The sequence below is a fragment of the Mirounga angustirostris genome, unplaced genomic scaffold (genome assembly GCF_029215605.1).
Source record: "Mirounga angustirostris isolate CCGP_5_RB_7025 unplaced genomic scaffold, mMirAng1.0.hap1 SCAF_9, whole genome shotgun sequence".
NCBI classification, from domain to species: Eukaryota; Metazoa; Chordata; class Mammalia; order Carnivora; family Phocidae; genus Mirounga; species Mirounga angustirostris.
Genome location: NW_026991717.1, coordinates 60,452,315 through 60,480,039, shown reverse-complemented (window position 1 = coordinate 60,480,039; position 27,725 = coordinate 60,452,315). Strand labels below are relative to the sequence as shown.

General features: G+C 38.2%; 1 protein-coding gene across 6 annotated transcripts in view; it reads right to left on the bottom strand.

Annotated features, from left to right (window-relative positions):
- UBR1 (ubiquitin protein ligase E3 component n-recognin 1) overlaps nt 1-21,614 on the bottom strand; it is a 157,323-nt gene extending 135,709 nt beyond the window's left edge. The window contains exons 1-3 of one of the 6 annotated variants that reach the window (XR_010405032.1): nt 21,198-21,610; nt 6,342-6,598; nt 3,944-4,022 (exon numbers count right to left, since the gene is read on the bottom strand). Coding sequence is in view for 4 of the 6 variants with exons in the window: in XM_064570569.1 (XP_064426639.1) it covers nt 3,944-4,022; nt 6,342-6,598; nt 21,198-21,278 (417 nt within the window). In the remaining 2 variants the exon portion in view is untranslated. Of the gene's footprint in view, nt 1-3,943; nt 4,023-6,341; nt 6,599-21,197 lie in introns of those variants that run through there. The other 5 variants (XM_064570569.1, XM_064570568.1, XM_064570570.1 and 2 more) reach the window with 5 other exon arrangements.
- Nucleotides 21,615-27,725: the final 6,111 nt, after the last annotated feature.

The following is a 27,725-nucleotide window of genomic DNA, read 5'->3' as shown; positions in this document are numbered from 1 at the left end:
TTCCCTACTAAGCTTAATCATTTCTAGCTTTTGATTTAAAGTGAAAGATGTGTGACTCTTCCTTTCACCTGAACACTTAGAGGCCATCGCAGGGTTATTAACTAGCATAATTTCAGTACATTTCAGTCTCAGGGAATAGGGAAGCCTGAAGAGAGTGAGAGAGACAGGGGAATAGCCAGTCAGTGGAGCAGTAAGAACACACACAACCTTTATCAATTAAGTTTGCTGTCTTATATGGGTGCAATTTGTGACAGCCCAAAACAATTACAATAGTAATATCAAAGATCACTGATCACCATAACAAATAAAATAATAATGAGAAGTCTGAAATATTGCGAGAATTACCAAAATGTGACACAGAGACATGGAGTGAACAAATGCTGTTGGAAAAATGGTACCAACAGACTTGACACAGGGTTGCCACAAACCTTCAACTGTAAAAAGCACAGTATCTGCAAAACACAATTAAGTGCAATAAAATAAGGTATGCCTATATATTGTTTGTTGTAACTCACTTTCCTTGCTTTAGATAAAGGAAACATTTATCTATTTAAAAATAATCTTTAACAGTGGGTGCTTGTTTATTTTGAGGAGAAAATGCAGAGGTTAGCTTCAGGTTATTTTTAAAAAATAGTACTGGGACACCTGGGTGGCTCAGTCATTAAGCGTCTGCCTTAGGCTCAGGTCATGATCCCAGGGTCCTGGGATTGAGCCCTGCATCGGGCTCCCTGCTCAGCAGGAAGTCTGTTTCTCCTTCTCCCTCTGCCTCTCTCCCCAGCTTGTACTCTCTCTCTCTCTCAAATAAATAAATAAAATCTTAAAAAAAAATAGTACTGTATTATGTTTTTTTTATATCTACTTTTTTTAATGTGTCCACAAGTGTTTAAGTTCTACTCTTTTTTTTTTTTTTTTAAAGTTCTTATTTATTTGACACAGAGAGAGACAGCAAGAGAGGGAACACAAGCAGAGGGAGTGGGAGAGGGAGAAGCAGGCTTCCTGCTGAGCAGGGAGCTGGATGTGGGGCTCGATCCCAGGACCCTGGGATCATGACTTGAGCTGAAGGCAGACGCTTAATGACTGAGCCACCCAGGCGCCTCTAAGTTCTACTCTGTTAACAAATTTCAACTACACAATACAGCATTATCAACTATAGTCACCACATTGTATGTTAGATCTTAAGACCTTATTTATCTTACTGTAGGTTTTCTTAAGGGATAAACTACGGAGAACCTAGAGATCATGAAGAGTCACATTACACACAGCAGAACAAACAGTTCAAAATTTCAACTTTGTTATTTTCTTGTTCTCAAGTTGTTTTGGACTGTTCTGCCACTAAAAGTTTTTCTTGGTCCTGTCTTCTTCACATAGTATCCAATCTTCCGTCTGTCCCCTGTCATTACACTCTTCTTCCTCTTCTCTGGAGCAACACATATCCCTTCTTACCTCTTCCAATCTTTTTTTTTTTTAATGGCTTTTTTCTTTTATGAAGTGTTTTATTATACAAAAGAATATACACAGAGTATAGGTAAGTTACAAAGTATAACAATGAAATGAACACCCGTGAACCCAGCACCCACCCCAAGAGAATATGAATACTGCTGAAACTGCCTGTGTGATCATCCAAAGTCCCATTCTCTTACCTGCCCTGGAAGTTACTACTCACTTGTATTATGCTTATTAGTCATTCATACGCTTTTCTTTAGAAATTTCATCACACATACAGGTATTCCAGAGAGATTCTATCAATATATTCTCTCATCAAAAGTGTTCTGTCCCTTCACACTCACATGTGATGGGTAATATTTTTTAAAGCTTATAGACATCATCTTTTATTAGTCATAAAATAGCCCATCCTTCTGATGACTCAAAGGTTCCTGAGTAAACCATGTAAGCACCTTCTTCTGTAAGAAGAACTCTGCAGAAACTCAAGATGGTAAACCTAAGTATGTTCCATAAAAGAGTGCTTTATGGTGGTGATGTAAACTGGTAAGCTTTAAAAACTTAAAGGTAGCTTGATGAAAAGGTTCCCAAAATTTAACAAACAAGTTTTTACCAGTCTACAGAAAAACCAGAAAAGGAAGAAATGTAGTGAGCTGTGTCACAGAGCTACATGGATACAATTTAAAGGACTGGTCTTTATTCTGGGATTATCCTACTTTCTTGGAATTAAAATGTCTTTTCCTTTACAAAATGATAGGAAATGGCAGGTATATTTGGTTGCTGTCCTTGTGTCCTTTTTAAAATTAAAATTGAACTTACATGGCCAAAGAAAAATTTGAAAACCCTATGTCTCATCCAAAGCTTTTGCAAATTGTACTGACCCACAAAATCCCAAAGCCTGGAAAGCATAAGCTTAGAAGTCTTTAAATTTGAGGAACTGGAAAACTTGGGTCTTAAGACTTTTAGCATCTTTCCCTATTAGTCTCCCAGAGTAAAAATGAGAAGAAATTAACAACTTCCTCCTGTCTCTACTTCTGGCATTCCTTCTTTGGTTCTCCAGCATAAGAAATACTATAATTAATGGAGGTGATGAAGAAATATGGAAATATGGAATAAAGTTAACAAATGCTTAACTCTATAAATCTCATCAGTGATTAGCTTTGCAATGTTGGGAAAACATTTTAACCACACTATATCATAGGTTCCTCTATCTGTTTATTCCACACTATATCATAGGTTCCTCTATCTGTTTATTCTCTTATAATAATACCTATAATTTATATCTATAGCCCATCACCTCCTGAAATAGAAGTGGTAATGTTGAGGCCAGTCTCATAACATGAATAGCGCTTTCAACTCTATGGAAGACACAAACATAACTTCAAGATGTTATATACATTTACACAGGACCTTAGACATTGTTTAACAGGATGTTAAAGAGAACCATCAATAACATCAACAACATCTGTCTAAGTCCAGAGTATACAAAGTATACAACCAATACAAATATTTGAGAAATACATTTCAGCTCAAAATAAAGTTGTCTAAAATGTAACAAAGTAAGGAAAAAGCCCTCAACCTCATTAGTAATTAGGAAAATTAAGACCACAATGTGATACTATTATATACCCACCAGACTGGCTAAAATTAAAATGACTGACAAGACCAAATCTTCCAAGAATGTGCAGCAATGGGAACTCCCATGTACTGCTGGAGAGACTATAAATTAGTATAACCACTTTGGAAAACAATGTGACATTATTTATTATAACTGAAGATTCACATACCCTAGAACTCAGCATTCTATTCCAGATATACACCTTAAAGAAACTACTGGACATGTGTACCAAATACACAAATAAGAATGTTCACAGCACAACTGTTCATAACAGCCCCAAACTAGAAACAATCTACATATACAGTACAATGAATAAAGACAACATGGATTATTGAACACTATAAGATCAATGGACAAACTACAGCTATTAAACATAATACTGAGTGAAAGAAGCTACTCAGCAAGTAAAAGATACAGCATGACTCCATCTATATAAAGCTCAAAAACAGATAAAACTATTCAGTGTGATTTGGGTGATAAACTAAAAGAGAAATCAAGAAAACCATTATCACACAACACAGGAGAAAAGTTATCCAACGGGAAAGAGAAAGACTGTGATCTAGAAGGGATAAACAGGAGGCCTCTGAGAGCTGACAATGCCTATTCTTGACCTAAGTAGTGGTTACACAGATGTTCGCTTCATAGTTATTCTCTAAGTTCTTCATATGCCTTATACAGTCTTTTGTATAAAAATGATGTATCTCACAAAAAATTTACAAAGCGCTGCCTCTTGAGGTAGTAGCTCTCCTATCGTGTTATTTAACCAAAGCTAAATGTTCATGTATCAGAGCTACTGCATAAGGAATTCAAGTACTGGTAGGAATTTGGACTAGATGGCCACCAGGTTCCTGCTAATTTAGAGATTTTATGGATCTATTTCCATACCTTGTAACGATGATTTTTATGAACACTATTCTGGAAGCAGTCCATACAGAGTACACATGTTGGGTCAATTGCACAGTCCCTGAAAAAGATTAAAAATTAGATTCCAAAATTTAGAGGATGCCAATGATGTTTAAGGTACGACTATAATATAATGTGAATGAGTTTCTGTATGGTGCACAAGCTGAATATGAAAATGTCTCAAAAACTAAATTCCAAATAATTTTAGCCACATTTGAATACATAGGTTTGGTTTTGCTTCTTAAATCATCCTCGTTACTTCGAGCTTTTACCTGATTTCAGACTGCTAAGTTGCATATTAAAATTAGTTTTGTAACAAATGATTAGCTGTTTTTTCCATTATCTGTCATCATCTTACCCTCCTGCATTTATAAACATATTTTCATAAACACTGACTGTTCACCGGTAAATGAGGCTTGGATAGAGACAAAATTCATTAGAATGTAATCAGCATAAGGGCAGGAATGTTTCTTTATTTTGTATATTGTTATGTCCTAAGTACCTAGAACAGTGCCGGGCACATGGTAGGTATTCAGTTAATATTTATTGAATGAACAAAAAAAATTCAATCTCTCTTAATCTCTTCCCTAATAATAGCTCTTGAAAGTCACTATCTTATTTAACTTTTTCAGGAAAACATTAAGAGCAACATAAATTGGTGAAAAGTGCAAAATCAATTTTTAAAATATCTGATTTAGAAGAGTCAAAGAGATGGAATTGGCAAGTTAAAAAATGATTTTAAAGGCTATTAGGAAATAAAGATTGCCTAACTATACTCTTGAAAATATATATGATCTACTGACCTATTTAGAGCAGAATTTCTCAACCTCAGCAGTACTGACATTCCGAACTGGGTAATTACTTATTGCGGATAGAGGAGACTGTCCCGTGCTGCAGGATGCTTCAGCAGCAACCCTGTCCTCTACCCACTAGATGCTAGTACCATTGCCCCAGCTGTGACAATTTAAAATGTCTCCATGACACTTTTGGAGAAGTGAGATCTGCAAATGTCTATTATGTTTTAACTGAAACTCATTGGGCTTCAGCTAAAATATATATAAAGAAGATAAATAAACCTTACTACCTATGTAGCAAAATAGTACACAAAATACAAAAGCTGCCTTTTTTCCTGAGAAAAGAAGAGGATAAAGATACTATGTTCTAAACAACTGTTAACTATATGTAAACCAAGGACACCTGGGTGGCTCAGTCGTTGAGCATCTGCCTTCGGCTCGGGTCATGATCCCGGGGTCCTGGGATCAAGCCCAGCATCGGGCTCCCTGCTCCAAGGGGAGCCTGCTTCTCCCTCTCCCGCTCCCCCTGCTTGGGTTCCCTCTCTCGCTGTGTCTCTCTCTGTCAAATAAATAAATAAAATCTTAAAAAAAAAAAAAACTATATGTAAACCAGTGAAACCTAGAATTATAGTGAAGCCAAAAACAATTCTCTGAATTTATAAAGTATAAAAATTCACTCCTAACCTGAACTACCTCTAGTAAAAGGGGAAAAAAACCCCACTAAAACTAGAGTGCAGCTAAGATCTAAAAGATGAAAAACGTCAGACAGAAGTAGGGAATAAAAACATTCTGTGTGCTCCCTGATGTTTAAAACAACTACTCTTGGGCACCTGGGTGGCTCAGTCGTTAAGCGTCTGCCTTCGGCTCAGGTCATGATCAAAGGGTCCTGGGATCGAGTCCCACATCGGGCTCCCTGCTTGGCGGGAAGCCTGCTTCTCCCTCTCTCACTCCCCCTGCTTGTGTTCCTGCTCTCGCTGTGTCTCTCTCTGTCAAATAAATAAAAAATCTTTAAAAAAAAAAAAAAAACTGCTCTTACAAAGGACAAAAAGCCTAAAGCTGCTTCCAGTTTCCCTACCAATGGCTTTTTCTACTCAACTGAATTTCAACTGTCCCTACAGGTCCACCATCCCTTGACACCAAATCTCACTTGGTAGCAAAAACTGACCTGAAATGACATAAGACTAGACTTTATTTATACCACTTGCTGTGAATATTCATAGATTTCTTACAGAAATGCTATGTTTGATGATAGGATCCTGCCCTGACACTCCTGGAAAAGTGTTTAGAACTCTGAAATACACCTGGCCCTAGGGTGTCAGATAAGAGTATGTGGACTATATTATAAACAAGGCAAAAGTCCATCTCTGAAATACTTTTAGAGAACAGAAAAGTGAGACAACTGTTTAAGTCATATATTCACAAACAAGCTATACAAGCAAAAACAGATTTATAAGTGCATAATAAAAGGAAATTAAGTATGATTAAGTATATTATAAATAGTAATACACAAAATAAAATACATCATAAATAAGTACAAAATACCAAAATTGAAATTATAACCAATCCTGAAAATTTCTAATTCTTACCTACAAGAATATGTTGTCTCTCCACTTTTGAAAACCTTCCCACAGAGTTGAAATGCTCCACTGTGTTTCAATTTCTCTAAGCAAATATCTGGATCTTCTCCAAATAAGTACCATTCCAGTGGGGTGAATATGGACATTTGTATGCTCTCCTCCTGCTTTTCCAAATCTGGGTCCATTTCAGCAGAATAAATTTCTGGCACCAATTGTGCCAAATGGTGCAAGAAAGTAGTATAAAAATCAACTTGCTGATCCCACCACTGAAAGAAAAGAAATCAAAAATTAGACTTTGTTACAAGTTTCCTCTTGAAGATGTAGGGGGACAAATATTGGCATAATTCTGTAACTTCAGAGAAAGTGATTTACAATATATTATCTTATCCCTCACCAATACAAAAGGAAAGTGGGTAAAAGGAAAGTGGGTAATTAAAAAAAAAATAGCTTTGGAAATAAGTGGTTGCCCACATACCACATATACCTGGAAAAAAAAAGAGCAGCTGTATTGGATGAGAATTACCCTTCCCTCTTGGAATGGGCAACTCCTGGTCTGTGAAGACAATTCTATTACCAGTCAGGTGCTGTACAGACAAAACATTTCCCAGTCTTAGTTTAATTGTTTTAAGGAACCATAACATTTACTGAGAGATAAAAATGAATGAGTGCAAAAGAGTTTTTAGAATGCCAAAAGCACTAAATATAAAAGAAAATGGGTAAATTAGACTCATCAAAAAGTACACCTAAACCCTTCTGCTCTTTAAAAGAAACTATTTCAGATGGCTTATTTGTACATGAAAACATGTTCAACATCATTAGTCATTAGAGAAATGCAAATTAAAATGACAGTGAGATACCCCTACACAACCTATTATATTAAGGTGTAGATAAAAAATAAAATATAAAACTAACAATATCAACAGGATCCAGAAAACTGGAAAAGGAAAATGCTGGTAGGAACTGAAAATGGTATAGCCACTTTATAAAAGAGTTTGGTAGTTTCCTTACAGTTAAACATATATTACCTTATGACCCAGCAATCAAACTCTTAGGAATCTACCTAATAAATGAAAACTTATGTTCACACAAAAAAGTAAAGACGAATGTTACAGCAGCTTTAAATTGCCAAAACCCAGAAATAACCCAATTGTCCTTCAACTGGTGAATTAGGAACTGTGCTACAGCCAAACCATGGAATACTGCTCAGCAATAAAAAGAGTAAGTTATCAATACATGCAACATCAAAATCTATTATTGTAAAAGCAGTCTAACTCAAAAGGCTATGTACTGCCTCTTAGCAATTGGGGACATGTTCATAGTGACAGCATCTGTGTGAACTGAGCAGAGCTCATCTCTGTGCCAAATTCCTGATTCCCATCATGGGGTTTCATAGACACTATATGCAGGTTTCAAGAACACCACCATTCCACTCTTATCTTCAAACAAGACAGCTTTCCAAGTATCAAGAAATGCCCTGTTAAAAAAAGACATTTGGGGATTACTCATTTGGGCTTAAATGTGAGGTATGATTACCCTAAACTGTCCGACCAGCCCAGCCTGACCAATTTTCAATGGCACTCAGTAACAGCAAGCTTAAATGAACAGAGGTAAGGGAAACAGAAGGTTGAGTGCACAGATCTCTACTATCAACCCAACACTGACAATTTAGTTGCACTTAACATCCTTCTTTTTTTTTTTTTTAAGATTTTATTTATTTATTTGAGAGAGAGAATGAGAGAGAGCACATGAGAGGGGGGAGGTCAGAGGGAGAAGCAGACTCCCCGCTGAGCAGGGAGCCCGATGCAGGACTCGATCCCGGGACTCCAGGATCATGACCTGAGCCGAAGGCAGTCGCTTAACCAACTGTGCCACCCAGGCGCCCCTGCACTTAACATCCTTCTAATTAAATTAATATTATTCATTTGAAATGGGTTAGCTATGGTATTTCATGTTTGTCTCATAGTTATGTAAAAACTAGCATTTATACATAGTCTTGTATTTGTTCACATTAAAGTTATATTCTAAAAAAATAATTTAAAATTTTAAAGGCTATGTACTATATGATTCCATTTATATGACATTCTGGAAAAGGCAAAACTACTAGCAAGACGGAGGATTGCACAGTGGTTGCCAGGGGTTTACTACAAAGTAGAAGTGAGGATATTTTTTTTTAAGATTTTATTTATTAATTTGAGAAAGCAGGAGCGGAGGGAGGTGCAGAGGGAGAAGCAGACTCCCCTGCTAAGCAGGGAGCCCAACACGGGGCTTGATCCTAGGACCCTGAGATCATGACCTGAGCTGAAAGCAGACGCTTAACCGACTGAGCCACACAAGGCGCCCCTGAAGTGAGGGAATTTTGGAGTGCAATGGAATTGTTCCATACCTGTATTATGATGATAGTTACACAACTGCTGGCAAATATCAAAACTCACAGAATTGTATAATAAAAAGTTATTTAATTTATGTAAATTTTAAAAGCAAATTTCAAAGTACATAGTTTAAAAGATAAAAAGGAGAGTCACTGGGGTGCCCGAGTGGCTCAGTTGGTGGAGCATGTGACTCCTCATCTCAGGGTTGTAAGTTTGAGCCCCATATGGGGTGTAGAGATTACTTAAAAATAAAAAATCTTAAAAAGAAAAGTGATGCCAAATAGTCTCAAAATATCTCCCTGAAGATACTTATTAACTATAAGGGAAAAGGTAAAAAGTTTAAAGTAGAGAAACCCTGCAGATACCAACTTAACCAAGTGATTAACATAAGTATCACCAGTTATAAGAATAATGATACCAAAAATCCCTGAATATGATACACTGAGAAGGCTATGGTATCACTTTTGTGTTATTTTTGCCAAAAATGCATAGCCTCATTATAATCATGAGAAAACATCAATCCAAACTGAGGAACATACTACAAAATAATTTTTCAATATTCTTGAAAAATGTCAAGGTCATGAAAAACAAGGCAAAAACAAGATACTGTTATAAACTTGAAAAGACTATGAAGAAAATAAGACCCTATTAGAGACCTGAGGCAACAAAGGAGAAATAACTAAATGTAATGTGAGATACTAGATAGGATCCTGGAACAGAAAAATATTTAATGTCAATGGGAAAACTATTATAATTCAAATAAGGTCTATAGTTTAGTTACTATCAATATTAATTTCCTGTCCCTGATAATTATATTATGGTTATGTAAGATGCTAACATTAGGGAATGCAGGTGTGAAGGATATAAGAGAACTGTTTCTGCTATTTTCACAACTTTTCTGTAAGTCTAAAATGAGTTCAAAATAAAAAGAAAAAAGAACCAAAACTGAAGATGATCATTTACTAATATAGAAAGCCATTAATAATACACAGTTTGGTAAAGCAGGTTACGAAGCAGTATGTATAAAATCTCACTGTGGCTAAATATTTTATATGAGGGGAAAAAATCAGGAGGAATATACACCAAAATGTTAACAGCAGTAGGTAGTGAGAGTTTGGCATATTTTCACAGAATGTGTACATTTGCTTACCTAATATGAATAATACTTACTGATATTTTCCACATTTGGGGGAATTTTTTAATTGTAAAATTAAAAATATTTTACTAAAACCTTAAAAAAAAACATCTATACCTTCCAGTATTCTAACTCCCAACTTTTCTAGGGTACGCACAGACCAACAACTTGTTTCCTCCACAAATCCAGCAACAACTGTAACTATGAAATAAAGAATACCTAATGTTCTATGGTATACCTAAGGTTCTTTTCTCCAAACAGCACTAAATAAAAAAAAAATCCCATATGTTTACTGCTATACACCAAATAAAAAATTTTTCTCTGTTATCTAATTATGGAAGGCACAGAATTAGTTCCTTTCAAGTTTTTGAAGAATACTTTGAAGAACATGAGAAATTTGACAGTCACCAAAACCTAAGGGATCTTCTGGTTCAAGTCTCGCATCTTATAGATGAAAAACATGAGTCACAGAGAGAAGTAAATTGTCTTTTCCAAGACTGAATAACCAATTGGTATCAGAGTCAGGAATAGAAGTTAGATATCCTAACTCCTAGAGTTCAGTGCTCACTGTACTCAACCAAATGTAAGTACACAGTACTTTTAAATTTACTTATTCTTTTTTTTTTTTTTTTAAGATTTTATTTTTTGACAGAGAGAGACACAGCAAGAGAGGGAACACAAGCAGGGGGAGTGGGAGAGGGAGAAGCAGGCTCCCGGCCGAGCAGGGAGCCCGATGTAGGGCTCCATCCCAGCACCCTGGGCTCATGACCTGAGCCGAAGGCAGACGCTTAACAACTGAGCCACCCAGGCGCCCCAATTTCATCTTTTTAAATTTTATTTTATTATGTTATGTTAGTCATCATACATTACATCATTAGTTTTTGATGTAGTGTTCCATGATTCATTGTTTTCGTATAACACCCAGTACTCCATTCAATACATGCCCTCCTTAATACCCATCACCGGCTAACCCATCCCCCCACCCCCCTCCCCTCTAAAACCCTCAGTTTGTTTCTCAGAGTCCATAGTCTCTCATGGTTTGTCTCCCCCTCCGATTTCCCCCCCTTCATTTTTCCCTTCCTACTATCTTCTTTTTTTTAACTAATCAATTTCATTTCAATCGTAAAACAAAACAAGAAACATAGTTTTGTCTTCTTTTTATTTCTTTCCTCCAAATGAAGACTCTTCACTAACATCTGCCTAACATTCCTGTGTACTACTAAATATTCTTAAATTGTATCTCTGTCATTACATGTCTTGGTGTGAACTAATATTTTATTCTTATTTTTTTAAAAGATTTTATTTATTTATTTGATAGAGAGAGAGACAGCGAGAGAGGGAACACAAGCAGGGGGAGTAGGGGAGGGAGAAGCAGGCTTCCCACTGAGCAGGGAGCCCCATGGGGGGCTCGATCCCAGGACCCCGGGATCATGACCTGAGCCAAAGGCAGACGCTTAACAACTGAGACACCCAAGCACCCCTTACTCTTATTTTTTTAAAGATTTTATTTATTTATTTGTCAGAGAGATAGAGCACAAGCAGGGGGAGCAGCAGGCAGAGGGAGAAGCAGGCTCCCCACTGAGCAAGGAGCCCAATGTGGGACTCGATCCCAGAACCCCGGGATCATGACCTGAGCAGATGCTTAACCAACTGAGTCACCCAGGCGTCCCTGTGTGAACTAATATTTTAAAATGTTATCTTTATACTGTTGGTTGATTTGGGCAGAATGTCTGGGTATTGATGCCTTAAATGCTCTCTCCAGTGATCTTACCACTAGCTCTCCATCCTTCCATCCCCGCTGGGAGTTATTCCTTAAGGTCCATCAAACTCAAGGCACTCCTCTCTGACTACTACACTGATCAGCCTAAGAAAATTTCTCTCCCCTGTAACTCCAATACAGCACTTACTGAAGGAGGTACTCATTCAGTACCAATACCTCTGTCAGATAACATTAATTATCTTTATATGTGTACACCTAGCCTCTTCACCCAGACTATAAATTCCCTGAAGGGAGGACCACTGCCTTCCAAATCCCTGTATCACCACAGGCCCACCACAAATACTTAACAAAAGTTCTCTTGGGGCACCTTGGTGGCTCAATTGGTTAAGTGTCTGACTCTTGATTTCGGCTCAGGTCATAATCTCAGGGTTGTGGGATTAAGCCCCACATCAGTCTCTGTGCTCCTCTGTGTGAGGAGTCTGCTTGAGATTCTCTCCCTCTCCCTCTGCCCCTCGCCCCCCCAATCGCATGCTCTCTCTAAATAAATAAATAAATAAATAAATAAATAAATAAATAAATAAATAAATAATCTTTGAAGAAAAAAAGTTCTCAGTCATTGCTGAATGTTATGGATTTCTTGCTAGAGAGAACAAAGCAAATATTGACATTAAGCCTTCTAAAACTATAAAATTCTTATAGGATATAAAGTATAATTTCACTCTGTCATGAAGACTTTTTCCTAGATGACTGCCACATCTATGAAAAATCTTTTTCAACTAAGATTTTAATTTTGTTTCCAGATAAGAAAAACTACACAGCATGTATTTTACTGGGTGACATGTTCAGGAATTATTGGTGCCTGGAGTAGGCTTGATTTTCTTATTTTTTGTTTGGTTGTTTTAATATTTTTACCCACTTCAGATAAGAATAAAATTAAGAATTTTTTTTTATTTTTTATTATGTTATGTTAATCACCATACATCATTAGTTTTGTTTTTTGTTTTTTTTTTTTTAAGATTTTATTTATTTATTTGAGAGAGAGAGAATGAGAGACAGAGAGCACGAGAGGGAAGAGGGTCAGAGGGAGAAGGAGACTCCCTGCCAAGCAGGGAGCCCAACGCGGGACTCGATCCTGGGACTCCAGGATCATGACCTGAGCCGAAGGCAGTCGCTTAACCAACTGAGCCACCCAGGCACCCTACATCATTAGTTTTTGATGTAGTGTTCCATGATTCATTGTTTGTGCATAACACCCAGGGCTCCATGCAGTACGTGCCCTCTTTAATACCCATCACCGGGCTAACCCATCCCCCCACCCCCCTCCCCTCTAGAACTCTCAGTTTGTTTCTCAGAGTCCATAGTCTCTCATGGTTCATCTCCCCCTCCAATTTCCCCCACTTCATTTTTCCCTTCCTGCTATCTTCTTCTTCTTCTTTTTTTTTTTTAAACATATAATGTATTATTTGTTTCAGAGGTACAGGTCTGTGATTCAACAGTCTTAAACAATTCATAGCGCTTACCATAGCACATACCCTCCCCAATGTCTATCACAAAATTAAGAACTTTTAATTTCAATGTCCAGGAGGAAAAAAAAATTTTTTTTCGACATTTGGAGTTCAGAGAAGGTTTTCTTAATTGACTGTTCTGTAAAAACAAGTTCTCACAACATTTAAATTCCCAAACATTCCAAACATTTTCTTCATCCCCATGGAGATTAAGATATGTTCTCAATTCTGACCCAGGGACTTGGATGCCTGTTTGGGAACACCATTCTGAAAAAGGAACGTACTTTTAGAACGTTCTTTTTGTTCAAACCACAACTTACACTTCCTTAGACAACTGCTGACATCTACAAGGCTTCAGATTCCCTGAAACTCTTTTTCCAACTCTTCTGTTTTAAAGTAGTAACAAAATCTAGAGGCTCTAGGATCGTTCATAGCAAGTACTGGATGAGTGTAGTTGGAGTATCTACAGGCATCAAGAAATCTTTTGGTTACACAAAGTTTTCTTGTAATACTATCTGACAGATTCATAAAGTTTCATAAAAACAAGCAAACAATAACAGCAAAACCCCTAGTTCCACTGCATACCCCATGAGGCATCCTATCTATAACATATCTGATAATTGGTTCCCTAAGCCTGTCTGAACACTTTCTTTCAGCCAATGTCCATTCTTACAGCTCATAATTCAGCCAAAATCTACTCTCCTGTAATTTTTATCCTATATTGCCTGAAATAATCCATACAATTTACTCTGTTCTTTCATCGAACAACCTTTCAAATAAGATAACTAATAAGTCTCTCATCGGTCTCTTTATTCTGGAGCTACACTGGAACACAGAAACTAAAGAAATCTGTCCATCCCTAGAAATGACATTTGGCCATCCCTAATCCCATGGTATTCAGACTACTCTCTACGTTGATTACTCTTTTATGGAACATGCACAATGTGCCTCTGTATAGAGCAGTGGGACTGTTTCTTACCTTCCTTATCCAGGGTACTTAACTGCTCAAAAAGGTCACATTCTTTTTTTTTTTTTTTTTTTGGCAGCCACATCATATTATGACTTAGGTTTGCAGACAACTAAAACCCTTAGGTCAATCACATATAAGAGACCTGGTCCTATATACAAATACCTAGCCCGAGGTATAAGACTGTACTTTCACCACAATTAAATTTCACTTTGTTAGTTTTGATGCAATATTCAGACTAAGGACACTTTTTGTATATGTGTCCTATAACGTATTTCTTATCCCTGCCAGCTTTGTGTTGTTCGTAAATATGATAAGTAAGTATACTATGTCTTCATGGCATTGATAAAATAAGCCAGGGTCAAATATAGAGTCATGTGACAAATAAGTCCCCTCTCTTTTCTTTTAAGATAATACATAAGCATACTGTCAGAATTTAGTTTTTAAAAGCATTCTGTTCCTCCTAAGTCATTCTCTTCCTTTTTCTTCTCTGATCATAGGTTCATGCTCCAATTTCTAAGCTCTCCTTGAAATCTTTGGAACAATGAAATCTGCTTTCCTAAAGTGTGGAGTACATATCCCATATCCTCTTTCTACTGTATTGAATATATATTTGCAAATGGACTAAAATCCTTTCTTAGACTACAAAGTAGAGTGTGTGTGTATATAAAAATAAATGGATAGGGCGCCTGGGTGGCTCAGTTGGTTAAGCGACTGCCTTCGGCTCAGGTCATGATCCTGGAGTCCCAGGATCGAGTCCCGCATCGGGCTCCCTGCTCGGCAGGGAGTCTGCTTCTCCCTCTCCCACTCCCCGTTTGTGTTCCCTCTCTCACTGTGTCTTTCTCTGTCAAATAAATAAATAAAAAATCTTTAAAAAAAATAAATGGATAAATTAAAAGATTTTTCTTCCTGTTCTCAAGTCATTCTAGCTTACCCATAAATACCAAACGTTCAAAGGCATTTTTAAAAGTAGTCCATAAAGACACAGTTAAGTGGTTAAGCCCCACTCCTCCAAACAAGTCAAATAGACTTTGTTCTGAAGAATGGCATTAAGTAAACTATTAGAAGGAGAATTATTATATTCAAGTGATTAACAGTAGACTCCATCCTGGACAGGGCCTATATCATTCCCGGATAGTAAGTAGGCACTTAGGGAAGCACAATAACTCTTCTAGAGTCATTCAGTAACATTTATTTAGTACAGCATATTTCCATAAGCACTTAGTGTATTATAGGGTGCAACTTAACATTAAAAAAAAAAAAAAAAGGCTGTACCAAATGCTTTAAAAAAAACCAAATTCATCAAATAACAATTGTTTCTTCAATAGGAGGCATGTTAATTCAGAATACCTTAAAGGAACATATAGGAGTTCACAGTAGATTACCTGGGACTAAAGAAGTCTTAATATTTTGTCTTAAGTCACCTGAGGCAATGAGTTAAAAGCTTAAAGAAACTTTCACAGAGCACAGTGTATGATTAGCACCTGTAGAGAAATGGGTAAAATGATGTCAAGGGAAATCTGAAATAACCCTCAAGGCCAGCACACGTGAAGAGAATAGGTCAGGACACTGTATTGGTTCATCCTGTATCAGTGATTTATACACATATCTACCCAGTCTCTCCATGCATTATTGAGGACAAAAACCTCTTTATTTGCAGGACAGAGTCTGTTATTAAACATAAGCAGTCCATCTTCAGCACCAGCTTATCCACACTAAATTACTATTCTTCCCTAGACTATTACAGGTAGTGGGACTGAATCTATCACTCTAATCTGCAGTTTTACACCTCAACTTCATATTTGGGTCTACAGAGTCTGATACTGAAAATCAGAATTTTCTTTAGCTGTCCACAACCAAAATTAGGAGATGATGATGAAAAAACAACAGGCAGTAGGCCCTGCTATGATCTGGTGACAAAGCACTTCAGTCAGGGCTCAAGAGACCTTGGTTTTCATCCTAGTTTTCTCATTGTAAGTGTGTCCTTACTATAGAAAGCTGTGCAGGCACCTGGGTGGCTCAGTCATTAAGTGTCTGCCTTCGGCTCAGGTCATGGTCCCAGGGTCCTGGGATCAAGTCCTACATCGGGCTCCCTGCTAGGCAGAAAGCCTACTTCTCCCTCTCCCACTCCCCCTGCTTGTGTTCCCTCTCCCGCTGTGTCTGTCAAATAAATAAAATCTTGAGAGGAAAAAAAAAAAAAGCTGTGCTCTGGCCTAAAATGATATAGATTTCAATTTCTAAGAAATATCACCACCACTGAAAATAACATATAACTTCTTCTTCCTTCTCCTATATCTTAGTATTTTACTTTTTTCTTTAAGTTTTTGTTTTTTTTTTAAAGTAATCTGTATATGCAACGTGGAGCGCAAACTCACAACCCTGAGATCAAGAGTCACATGCCCCATTGACTAAGCCAGCCAGGTGCCCCATCTCAGTATTTTAAGGTCAACTATCAAAACAAATTTTTATCTTTTAAAGATCCACTACATATATGAGATTGTAGATAAATTTTTTCTTGATTTTCATAATGATTATTGCACAAACATAACAACATTAAACTTAAAAAAAAAAACCTAAAATCCCCCCATTTGGAGACAGTATAACATTGGGAGTAATGGGAATGTTCTGTACCCCCAATTTAGTAATAGTTACATAGGTGTATACATTTATCAAAACTCATCAATCAAAACACTTAAAATGGAAGCATTTTATTGTACTTAAAATATAACGCGATAATGTTAATTTTTTTAAATTCCTCTTTCAATTTTAAACCTTTTAGCCTAATCGCCTCAACTCCTATTACCTCCACCTCCACTCCACCTCAGTTATTGTCTTCTCATTCATTCATTCGTGCATGCATTCAACAAAAATTTTGAAGCAATGTGTTAGGTACTGGAGATACAGGCGTGAACAAGAAACAGCTTATGCTCTCAAGGAGTTTCTTGTCTAGAAGAAAAGACAGGCAGCAAACAGGCAATGCTCAGGACAGCCTGAGACATGCTGCATACAACAGGAGTATGAAAAGGGTGCTCTAGGAATGCACAGAGGCTCATCTAACCTGGCTCTACCATTACAAAACCTGAATGTGCCTCCATGTTCTCAAACTCCAAAACCCCTTACTGACCATAATGTTCAGGTCTTCCGTTTATGTCAACATCATAACTTTTAATAACTCAAATCCCATCAATTCCCCACCGAATTCCTGTTTTGGCTTTTCCTACACCCCCCACCTTCACCTGGACCCCAGTGTTAGGTACTATCCTAATATGCTCCTTCATTTCTCTTCCCATCCTTCCTCCACAACTCCCTCCCCCAACCACTACCAATCTTGTTAAAATAAATCACTAATGTTGATTCTCAGTTATTCATTAAGAGTATGTAAATGTCTGCTATTTCAAACGCATACTGGGACATATCAGTGGACAAGTCAGACATTATCCTTGTCTTCACGGAGCTTGCATTCTGGTGGGAGAGACAGATATTTAAATAATAAAGACAACAAAGTAATTACAGATTGTAATAAGTGCAGTAAAGGAAATAAACAGGGTGCTTACACACAGAAGGATAAGAAGAACCCATCTTTTAGACTGGGTAAGTATCAAGAAAAAGCAGAGGAAAAACACTCTTGGAAAAAAGAACAGCAAGCAAAGGCACAGGCCCTAGAGCAAGATAGATCTTGTGCTTGTTTTAGAAACTAACAGGCCAGTGTAGCTAACACTAAATGAGGAGAAATAACAGGAAAATGAGGGGGAGATGTAGGAGCCAGATCATGCAGGATCTTGAAAGACTTGTAATGAGTTTATATTTTATTCCAAGTAAAATGGGAAGCCACTGAAGGATTTAGGCAGGAGGCTGACATGATCTGAATTAGTCTTAAAAAGATTACTCTGGTGATCTGTGGAAAATAAACTGGAAGAGGGCAGAAATGGAAGCAAAGAGAACCAGTTAAGAGGCCACTCCAGTTGCCTAGGCAACAGATGGTGGCTAGGACTAGAGAGGTGGAGTGGAGACAGAGAGAGTTGTTTGTGTTCGAGAGCTATTATAGAAGTGCCATGAGACAGGGATAACAAAATTCTTGATCAGCCTCCCTTCTTTCCCCTCTCCAAACCTGGTCCTTTCTCTCAGAATATGACCAACCATGGCCATGAATGCTTAAGCCAAAAACTGAAGATCCAGATGTGATTTGTTTCTTCCCTTTTATCCTCATGCCTAATCCATTAGCAAATCTTTTTGCTTCTACCAAACCTCCAAAATCTCTCTCAAATCTATCCACTTCTCTTTATCTCCGTGATGTCTCTCTAGTACAAACCACCATCAGCTAAGGCTTAGGTTATAGCAGTAGCTTCCTAATTGCTCCCCCTGTTTGAAACACTTATCAGACATCCAAGTAGCTATGTCAAGTAGGCAAGTAGTTGAATTTGTGAATCTGGAGTTCAGAGGTGAGATGACCTAGAGATATGAATTTGGGAACTGAATGCATACCAATGGTACTTAAAGCCAAAGAACTGGATGAAATCACATAGGCAGAGGGTGTAGACAGGAAAAAGCAAAGACCTTAGTACCAAGCCAGGAGATACCTTCTGAGATTGACTTAGGAAAGAAAATCCAGTCAAAGTAGACAGAAGGCAGAAGTTTTGTCAAACCACCCCATATACTCTCTGAATTCCCAGTTTTTTCTCAGTCCTTATCTTCTGAACCCAATAAACCACCCTCTTCTAGAAACTAGACCCTATGGCACCGTACTACTCTCACCTCCTACTTGCTTGGCTGCTCCCTTTCTAGGTCCTTCTCTGGTTCTTCCTCCATCTTCTATCCCTGAAATTCAATCATTCCTGTCCCTAGTCCTCTCCCTCTCTTCTTTCCCTCTCTCCCTGTGTGTCTGAACCTGTGTGTATGTGCTGATGCGTGTGTGCACACACACATACACACACACACACACTCTTCTCCTCAAAGATCTTCATTTCCACAATCTCAACTGTCAACTCTATTGAGAATTTCCAAATGTCTAGTTAAGTCTTACTCAAAGTGTGGCTCACAGACCAGGACTTCAGAATCAGCTGGGCATGCTTGTGAAAATTCCCCACCCCAGACCTACAAAATCAACGCCTCTAATGATTCTTAAGCAATGACTTTTATAAATATCCAATAATTCATATCTGTTATTTCACCTTAATTGCATGTTAGGTGATATTAGGAATTGGAGAGCCTTCATGCTTTTGATAGCAGTATGACAAAGAAATGACCTGGGGTTTAAGAAGAAAGTTTGATTTAAGGATAACAAAGTATAACCAAGGACAAGGCTCTAATGGAGTTGGTGAGATTTCTAAAATCTTGTAACTGTCCTATATTTATTATTTTTGTTTTCCCTACCTCCCAATAGTGATTTAAAATACAAATCATTCAAATGTTAAAGAGTCTCTGAGCTTATTTTATTTAACAGCAAATAAGTAGTAAACTGGAAAGCCAGTATCTTACTCCACTGTCAGAATAAAATTGAAGACAGTAGCTTTAAAAAGAAAAGGAAAGTAAAGAGATATCTGGAATCCTTAAGTAAATAGAACGATCCAAGCCAAAAAAATGATCATGAGGCCTGTCACAGTTCTTCATCCACTTACATCACCCTATCTTGTATTAAAGTTCTTTGAGCACTTGTCTTATCTGTGTCACTAAACTGTGAGTTCCCTCAGGCGATTACACTTCTCTTGACATCTACCCATTACTTTGCAAAACCTACAGCCTTGCCCCAAGAAATCCAATATTTCTTGAATTAATGAGTTTGCAACCTAATTCTACCTTGATTTCTGTACCATTATCTCCAATTAAAAATAAGTGGAGTCTAGACTGATGAGGTTTTACTGTACCACCTGGAAGGAATTAATATATCAAAGCTTTAAATAAACACTAGCCATCTTTGGCAATACAAAATTACAATAACACTTCTATCCACACAATTTCTGTACTGCTTCTAAGATGTAGAAAGCACAAGCTACCATTAAGATGTTTCAGGGGTTCTCAATTTTCCCTACCTTCTCATTTCAAAGAGATGCTTCCTCCTTCAATACTGGCAGTGAAGTGAGGTTGCTACTATTTGAGATAGAAGATGGTTGCACGCACTGCTATAGTTGGCCAAATCCTTATTCCAATTTCCTCCCTACCTGGTTTCTATCTCCCAGCCAGTCTCCCCAGTCCCTGGGGTGGATTCTTAATTCTGGAGCTCACTTTATTCTCTCATAAAACAATGCTGAAGTGTTTGCATGATTAAAATAGTCCCAAAATGCTTTTATTAAAACTACAAACCAAAAAACTTCAGAAAGGTGTATATCCCACATTTTTCTATATGCAGCAATAAAGACAAAGTGATAAGACTTAATATCATGCAGAAATCAATATTTGACTATTTCCTGTATATCTCCCCACTAGATGTCCAGAGACATCCAGAACATTCCCCAATATTGCCCCCTAGCTCTTATCCTCCTCATCTGCTTTCTCCCTGTGGCCAGACTATAGACTCAAATTTGCTCACTGTCTCTGCCTTCCCATTCTTTCTAAAATACAAGGGCAGAGTATAGATTGCGATATTAATTAATGGTACTGCTCTGATTCGAAATGTCTGGAAGTTTCTTCACCCTTAATAAGGAGCGACAAACGACGGGTTTCTCCATTGAGGGGTTAGGCTTGGGGTTCTCAAGACACTAGAATGAGGGACTACAATTCCTACACCCGATATCTTGACGAGTTGACAGTGGCAGTATTCCCTGCCATTATCAGGCCCCACCCAGCCAGCTATACAATATAACATTAGGTGCAGCGTCCCGGATTCCTGTCATCAAGAGGGGTTGGCACTGCGTCTATCGAAAAATGGCTTTTCCTCTAATCCCGCCTCAGCCCCCACACCAGACCATCTAATAACATCACCAGTTCTTTCTACTTAAGGATAGAGACATGCTTGAACTCGTCACGACTAATAAATGACAAAGGCATTATATTCCGTAGACTTGGTCGGCAGGAATGTGGGTAATGACTAACTTTTATTCGATGGCTTCCTTCCAGACCGATCCATACGACTCCCCCTCCCCAGAGCCGCGAAAGGGGGTGAAGCCCGACATCCTCCAGAGCGCGGTAGGGAAGGACTTGGGGGGGACAAAAGGAACTTGCCTACAAGGACTTACAGATGCCAGGAGCTGAGGGGTCTGGGGCAACTCGGTACTGACTTCCATCCTCTCCGCACCCCCGGCCTCCTCGTCCGCCATCTTGAGGGAAACTGACACCCGCAGTTCCAGACCCCCGGCCGGAGACGAGCGGAAACCTGTGGCCGGTCCAAGAAACGAGGGGCGACACTTTTACGACGGCCCCTGAAGTCGGGTTTGACGCAGAATCGAGGAGCGGCTTCCGGTCCGCTTCCCGGAAGCAAGCGTCACGGCAGGTGTGGCTGGAGGTTTTTCTTCCCCTAATTTTTTAGTTGTAGTCCCCAGTGCCTGAATGGTTGTGCATCTGGTTTCGCTGCTGCGAACTGTTGCATCTGCGAGGTAAAAAATACCTTCAGCGTCCATTTTGAAAGGAGGAAGACTGTCAGGGGCTGAGTACCTATTCTGCGTCTCGTTCAGGCCAGGTTTTGGTCTGGGGGTGTTTGTCGCCCTACGTACCCGCAGTGGTTCCCCAGAACCCACAGAATGAAAAAATACTCAAAGCTATTCCATGTTTAGGAATGTAGCCCTTGGACACTTGCACATGCGCACAAGAAAGCTCGGGCCCCGGCCGCTTTGAGGAGATCTGGTGAATATTAAAATTGAAACCTTGTAGTCATGCATCGGTCGAGGGAAGACAAAATAAACATGGTCGTGCTCATTATGGAACACCATGCGTTGGTGTCGAAAAGAACAAGGTAGACTTCCGTGGAAAGATAAAGATGAATTAAGTGTGTGCGGGGGGGTGGGGGCCCAAGTTGCCGCAAACTATGTATTTCCGCTTATATGCGTTAAAATGCGAAGGAAGAAGCCTGAAAGGGAAAAGAACAAGCTAATAGCTCTCAGGATAGGAGGAAGTTGGTCTAGAGCTACTTTAGATTTATCTATATTGTTTTACGTGTTAAGTTGTTTACAAACCAGTAATTTAATAGTATGTTTTTAACAAAGGGAAAAATAACGATAAATCTAACACGCTTGAGGAATTAAAGGTTAACTATTTGGGAAAAGATTAAGTCATATCTTTACCTAAAAGTATACATATCAAAATAATTCTTAATGAATTGAAGAGTTACCTACTAAAAAGAAGAAAAAGTAAATATTTGTATAATATTGGGATGGAGGAGCCTTTTTTAAATTTGTTTAAGTTTTTGGAGGAGGCTTTTTAAAGCATGACACCAAAGGCAGAAAATATAAAAAGACTGATAGGTAATTTGTTTTAAAGATGTTATTTATTTGACAGAGAGTGAGCACAAGTAGGCAGAGTGGCAGGCAGAGGGAGAGGGAGAAGCAGGCCCTCCGCTGAGCAGGGAGCCAGATGTGGGGCTCGATCGCAAGACCCCAGGATCATGACTTGAGCCGAAGGCGGACGCTTAACCGACTGAGCCACCCAGGCGCCCCAAGACTGATAGGTAATTTAATCAAAATTTAAAACATACAAAAATAAACTATACAAAGTTAAAAAGTAAACAAAAATTGGGAAGAAATGACTGCAACATTCATGACAGACCAACGGATAAAATCCCAAAGACGACTATATCAATAGAAAAATGGACAAAATACATAAATATGCAACTCAATAATTTTTATAAACATATGAAAAAAACCTAACTAATAAACAAATAAATGCAAATTAAAATGAGGTTCCATTTCTTGCTTGTAAATTTGGTCAGTTTTTGTTTTTCCTTAAAAATAACCACCATCGGGGCGCTTGGGTGGCTCAGTCGTTAAGCGCCTGCCTTCTGCTCAGGCCATGATCCCAGGGTCCTGGGATCCAGCCCCGCATCGGGCTCTCTGCACAGTGAGAAGCCTGCTTCTCCCTCTCCCACTCCCCCTGTTTGTGTTCCCTCTCTCTATGTCAAATAAATAAAATCTTTAATAATAATAATAATAATAATAACCACCATCAGGGGGCCTGGGTGGCTCAGAGGGTTGAGAGTCTGCCTTTGGCTCAGGTCATGATCCAGGGGTCCTCAGATGGAGCCCCGCTGGCTTCTCCCTCTGACCCTTCCCTCTCTTGTGCACGATCTCTCTCTCAAATAAATAAATAAAATCTTTAAAAAATATATAACCACCATGTTGGTAAGCGGGAAGGATACTCATATAAAATACGCGTGTACATTAGTAAAACTATAGGAAGGCAATATTCAGAAGCCATTTTTTCTTAAATGCTTTTCATTGGCCCATTTATTCCATTTTTAAGGCTGTACTCTAAAGATATAATTCAGGATGCAAATGAAGTTTAAACTATGTCATTACTGGTAATGGAGATAAATTAGAAATGACTCAAATGCCCTCAATAAAGGACATTGGCTAAATAAACTGTGGTCACTCATATAATGTAATTTTCTACAGCCACTAAATATGTTGTAGAACGTTGATTCTCAAAGAGTGGTCCACAGACTGAGAGTTCCCCAAATTTAGGAAGTTTGTGAGGTGAAAACTTTTGTGGTAATAAAAAAGTTATGTGCTTTTTTTTTTTTTTTAACCATGTGGTATTTGTACTAACTGAAGCAGAAGCAATGATGGGTGAAACTGCTGGCCCCTTAGCACAAAATAAAAGCAGGGGCACTAAATTCAACAAGTCACCAAAGCGATCCAGAAGTCATTTCTTGACCACCATGCTCTTGCAGTTAAAAGAAAAAAAAAGAATTTAAAGCATGTTTCCCAATGTCCTTGATGAAGCAGTAAAAATATTATTAAATCTTAACCTGAGTCTTTTAAATATTCTGTATGTGATGGGGCACCTGGGTGGCTCAGTTGGTTAAGTGGCCGCCTTCGTCTCAGGTCATGATCCCAGGGTCCTGGGATCGAGCCCCGTGTCGGGCTCCCTGCTCAGCAGAGAGCCTGCTTCTCCCTCTCCCTCTGCCTGCTGCTCTGCCTACTTGTGTTCTCTCTCTCTCTCCCTGGCTAATAAATAACTAAAATCTTGGAGAAAAAAAAAAAGCAACAACTGTTGTGCCTCCGGCTTCCTGGTCCATGGCAGTTCCTTGGGTTTCTGCTTTTCTTCTAAGCCTGTCCCTAGCTTCTTGCAGAATCTTTGAGTCTCTGATAACCTTTCAATAGATGTGCTTTTTTTCTTAAGATAGTTAAAGGTGGTTTTTATTATCTGAAGCTGTTAGGTTCCTACCTATTAAATTATTATTAATAACCTATAATGCTGCCTTATGTTACAGTTTTTCATGGCCTAATTTAATTCCTTCTCTAATTTGTTAGTTCCTTGAGTGCAGGAGCCAAGACACAAACTTAGAAATGTCAGCTACTATGTTAAAGACTTTAGATGCATTTTAAAGTATAATTCTGAAAACAGTCCTATGATGTCGTTCCTATTATCGCTATTGCACAGACAAGGAAATTATAGATTAAACAAGTGAGACTGTTCAGATCCACAATTACTAAGTGACAAAACCTGGATTCAAGACCTGTCTATCTGGCTTCAAAATGTGTGTCTTTAACCATTTCACTATCCTACCTCTAATAAAAAAATTTTTTTGAGTCGCTTTTACCACTTTATGTGTTGTAATATAAATGTTTATTGTTAAATAAACAAAAATATCAGGTATCTGGCACACATTTAACATCCTGATATGCTTATATTAGACTTTTTATAGGACATGAACCAGATAAAATAGATATAAACTTATGAATTATCATTGCTCTTTTCTGCTCTAGGCCAAGTTGTGGCTTGACCTACTTTAGAACAGAATTATGAATTTCTTTGATTCTTCTGCAAATACATATTTCTTTTTAAATTAGCATCAGCTCACAATAACTTTTGTGAGTAAGTAAGTTGCAAGGTCATTTTTCAGATGTCATTCTACTGTTTGAAGTGTCATCAACAGCTAATATACATTAATTAGTTTTCTCAAAAAGAATGACACAATTAGGACAGCCATACTCAGAACTATATTTTCCTTAGACTCCTCATTTATGGATTGTGTTGGAGGTTTTTAACCCTGGTTACACATTAGGATCACCTGAGAACTTCTTTAAAATTCCAATACCAGGGGTGCCTGGTTGGCTCAGTTGGTTAAGCGACTGCCTTCGGCTCAGGTCATGATCCTGGAGTCCTGGGATCGAGTCCCTGGATCGAGTCCCGCATCAGGCTCCCTGCTCAGTGGGGAGTCTGCTTCTCCCTCTGACCCTCCCCCCTCTCATGTGCTCTCTCTCTCTTTCTCTCTCTCATTCTCTCTCTCTCAAATAAATAAATAAAATCTTTAAAAAAAATTCCAATACCAGGTCTCTCTAGTGATTCTGATTTAATTAGGAATAAGACCTGAATATCCATTAAAAAAAAAAAAAAATTCTCCCAAGTGTTTTTAATGAGCAGTCAGAGTTGAGAAACCCTCAGTGATTCTATTTTAATAGACTTGTTTTTCTGGGATATTTTCTTATGTGGATGATAGTAGTGCCTACATGATTCCACCTGTCTGGTACAAATCCTTGATATTCCTCATCCAGATTAGCAAAGAGCAATCTTCCCATCTGGTCTCCCTATTTCCACTCTCTTGCTCATATCCATCATTTATTTTCCTGCCAGAATTATTTGTAAATATAAATATGGTCATGTGACTCTCTTACCTAAATAAATTAGATGACTGCCCTATAGCATAAAACTGAACTCTTAAACATGGCATTCAAAGCCCTTCTCAATCTGGCTTGAAACACTTTTTGCTAGTCTAATCTCCCTTGCCACCCCTCACCTTAAACAATCCACACCATATTTCACATATATCCCATTCAGTCTCATACTTCTGTAGTTTTGCATAGGTTAGTCCTTTGGCCTAGAATACCCCCCAAAAATAACTTGACAACTTTTACAAAAAGGAAAACATAGTTCTGAGTATGGCTGTCCTAATTGTGTTATTCTGTGGCTTTGAGAAAACTAATTAATGTATATTAGCTGTTGATGACACTTCAAACAGTAAAATGACATCTGAAAAATGACCTTGCAACTTACTCACAAAAGTTATTGTGAGCTGATGCTAATTTAAAAAGAAATATGTATTTGCAGAAGAATCAAAGAAATTCATAATTCTGTTCTAAAGTAGGTCAAGCCACACCTTGGTCTAGATCAGAAAAGAGCAATGATAACAACACCTCTTCCTATAAAGGGATTTCTGCTTATGTGTGTATGTATGTATGTTTTATTTTAAAGATTTTATTTTATTTATTTTTAAAAGATTTTATCTATTTATTTGATAGAGACACAGCGAGAGAGGGAACACAAGCAGGGGGAGTGGGAGAGGGAGAAGCAGGCTTCCCACCAAGCAGGGAGCCCAAATTGGGGTTTGATCCTGGGACCATGACCTGAGCTGAAGGCAGACACTTAACGACTGAGCCACCCAGTCGCCCCTCTGCTTATTTTTTAGAGTTCAGTTTATATATGACTTCCTCTGAGAAGTTTTCTGATTCTCTCATTTTCCAACATGCAAAATTGTTCCCTCTGCAATTTCATTGCACTTTAAATGAAAGAATAAGAGGAAACTGGGATATAATCTTGCTAAAGTTGCAAAAATAACTTGACAACTTTTACAAAAAGAAACCTTCAGTCCAACCTAGATGCTTAAGATATATATAGATATATATTAGTTATTCTTTCATTTACATGTATGGCAATTCTTAGCCTTTTATTTGTCTAATTCATTGACTGAGTTACTGCATTATCTCAATTGGGCCTGGCATGTTCTTTGTCAAGAAATATTTCCTTTTTAACATTAGAGACTGTTTTTCATTTTGCATAATCTTTGGTCTGTTGGAAATGTAGCTATTGGGAAGCCCTTGAACATGGTTTTTAAATGGCAGGAACTTGAATATAAAAATTAAGCATGTTCAGAGATAATCCAATGTACCCTCTGCAAATTTGTTTATTTATTTATTTATTTTTTAAAGATTTTATTTATTTATTTCAGAGAGAGAGAATGAGAGAGAGCACATGAGAGGGGGGAGGGGCAGAGGGAGAAGCAGACTCTCTGCCGAGCAGGGAGCCCGATGCGGGACTCGATCCTGGGACTCGATCCTGGGACTCCAGGATCATGACCTGAGCCGAAGGCAGTCGCTTAACCAACTGAGCCACCCAGGCGCCCCCCTCTGCAAATTTGAAATCTTTTTTTTTTTTTAAGATTTTATTTATTTATTTGAGAGAGACTGAGAGAGAGAGAGAGCATGAGAGGGGGGAGGGTCAGAGGGAGAAGCAGACTCCCTGCAGAGCAGGGAGCCCGATGCGGGACTCGATCCTGGGACTCCAGGATCATGACCTGAGCCGAAGGCAGTCGCTTAACTAACTGAGCCACCCAGGCGCCCCCCCGCCTCTGCAAATTGGAAAAGGTATTTACAGTATGGTGAATGTTTATTGGTTAGATTGATGATTGTTTGTTTTGCAGTATTTCGGTGGAAAAGTTAACCCAGACCCTTCATACAGGAGGATACTTACTATTACTGATTAGTCTAGAAAACAAAACAATATAAAGCCAAACTGAATTTTGTACTTACTAAAGGAAATATAAATTTTAAAGA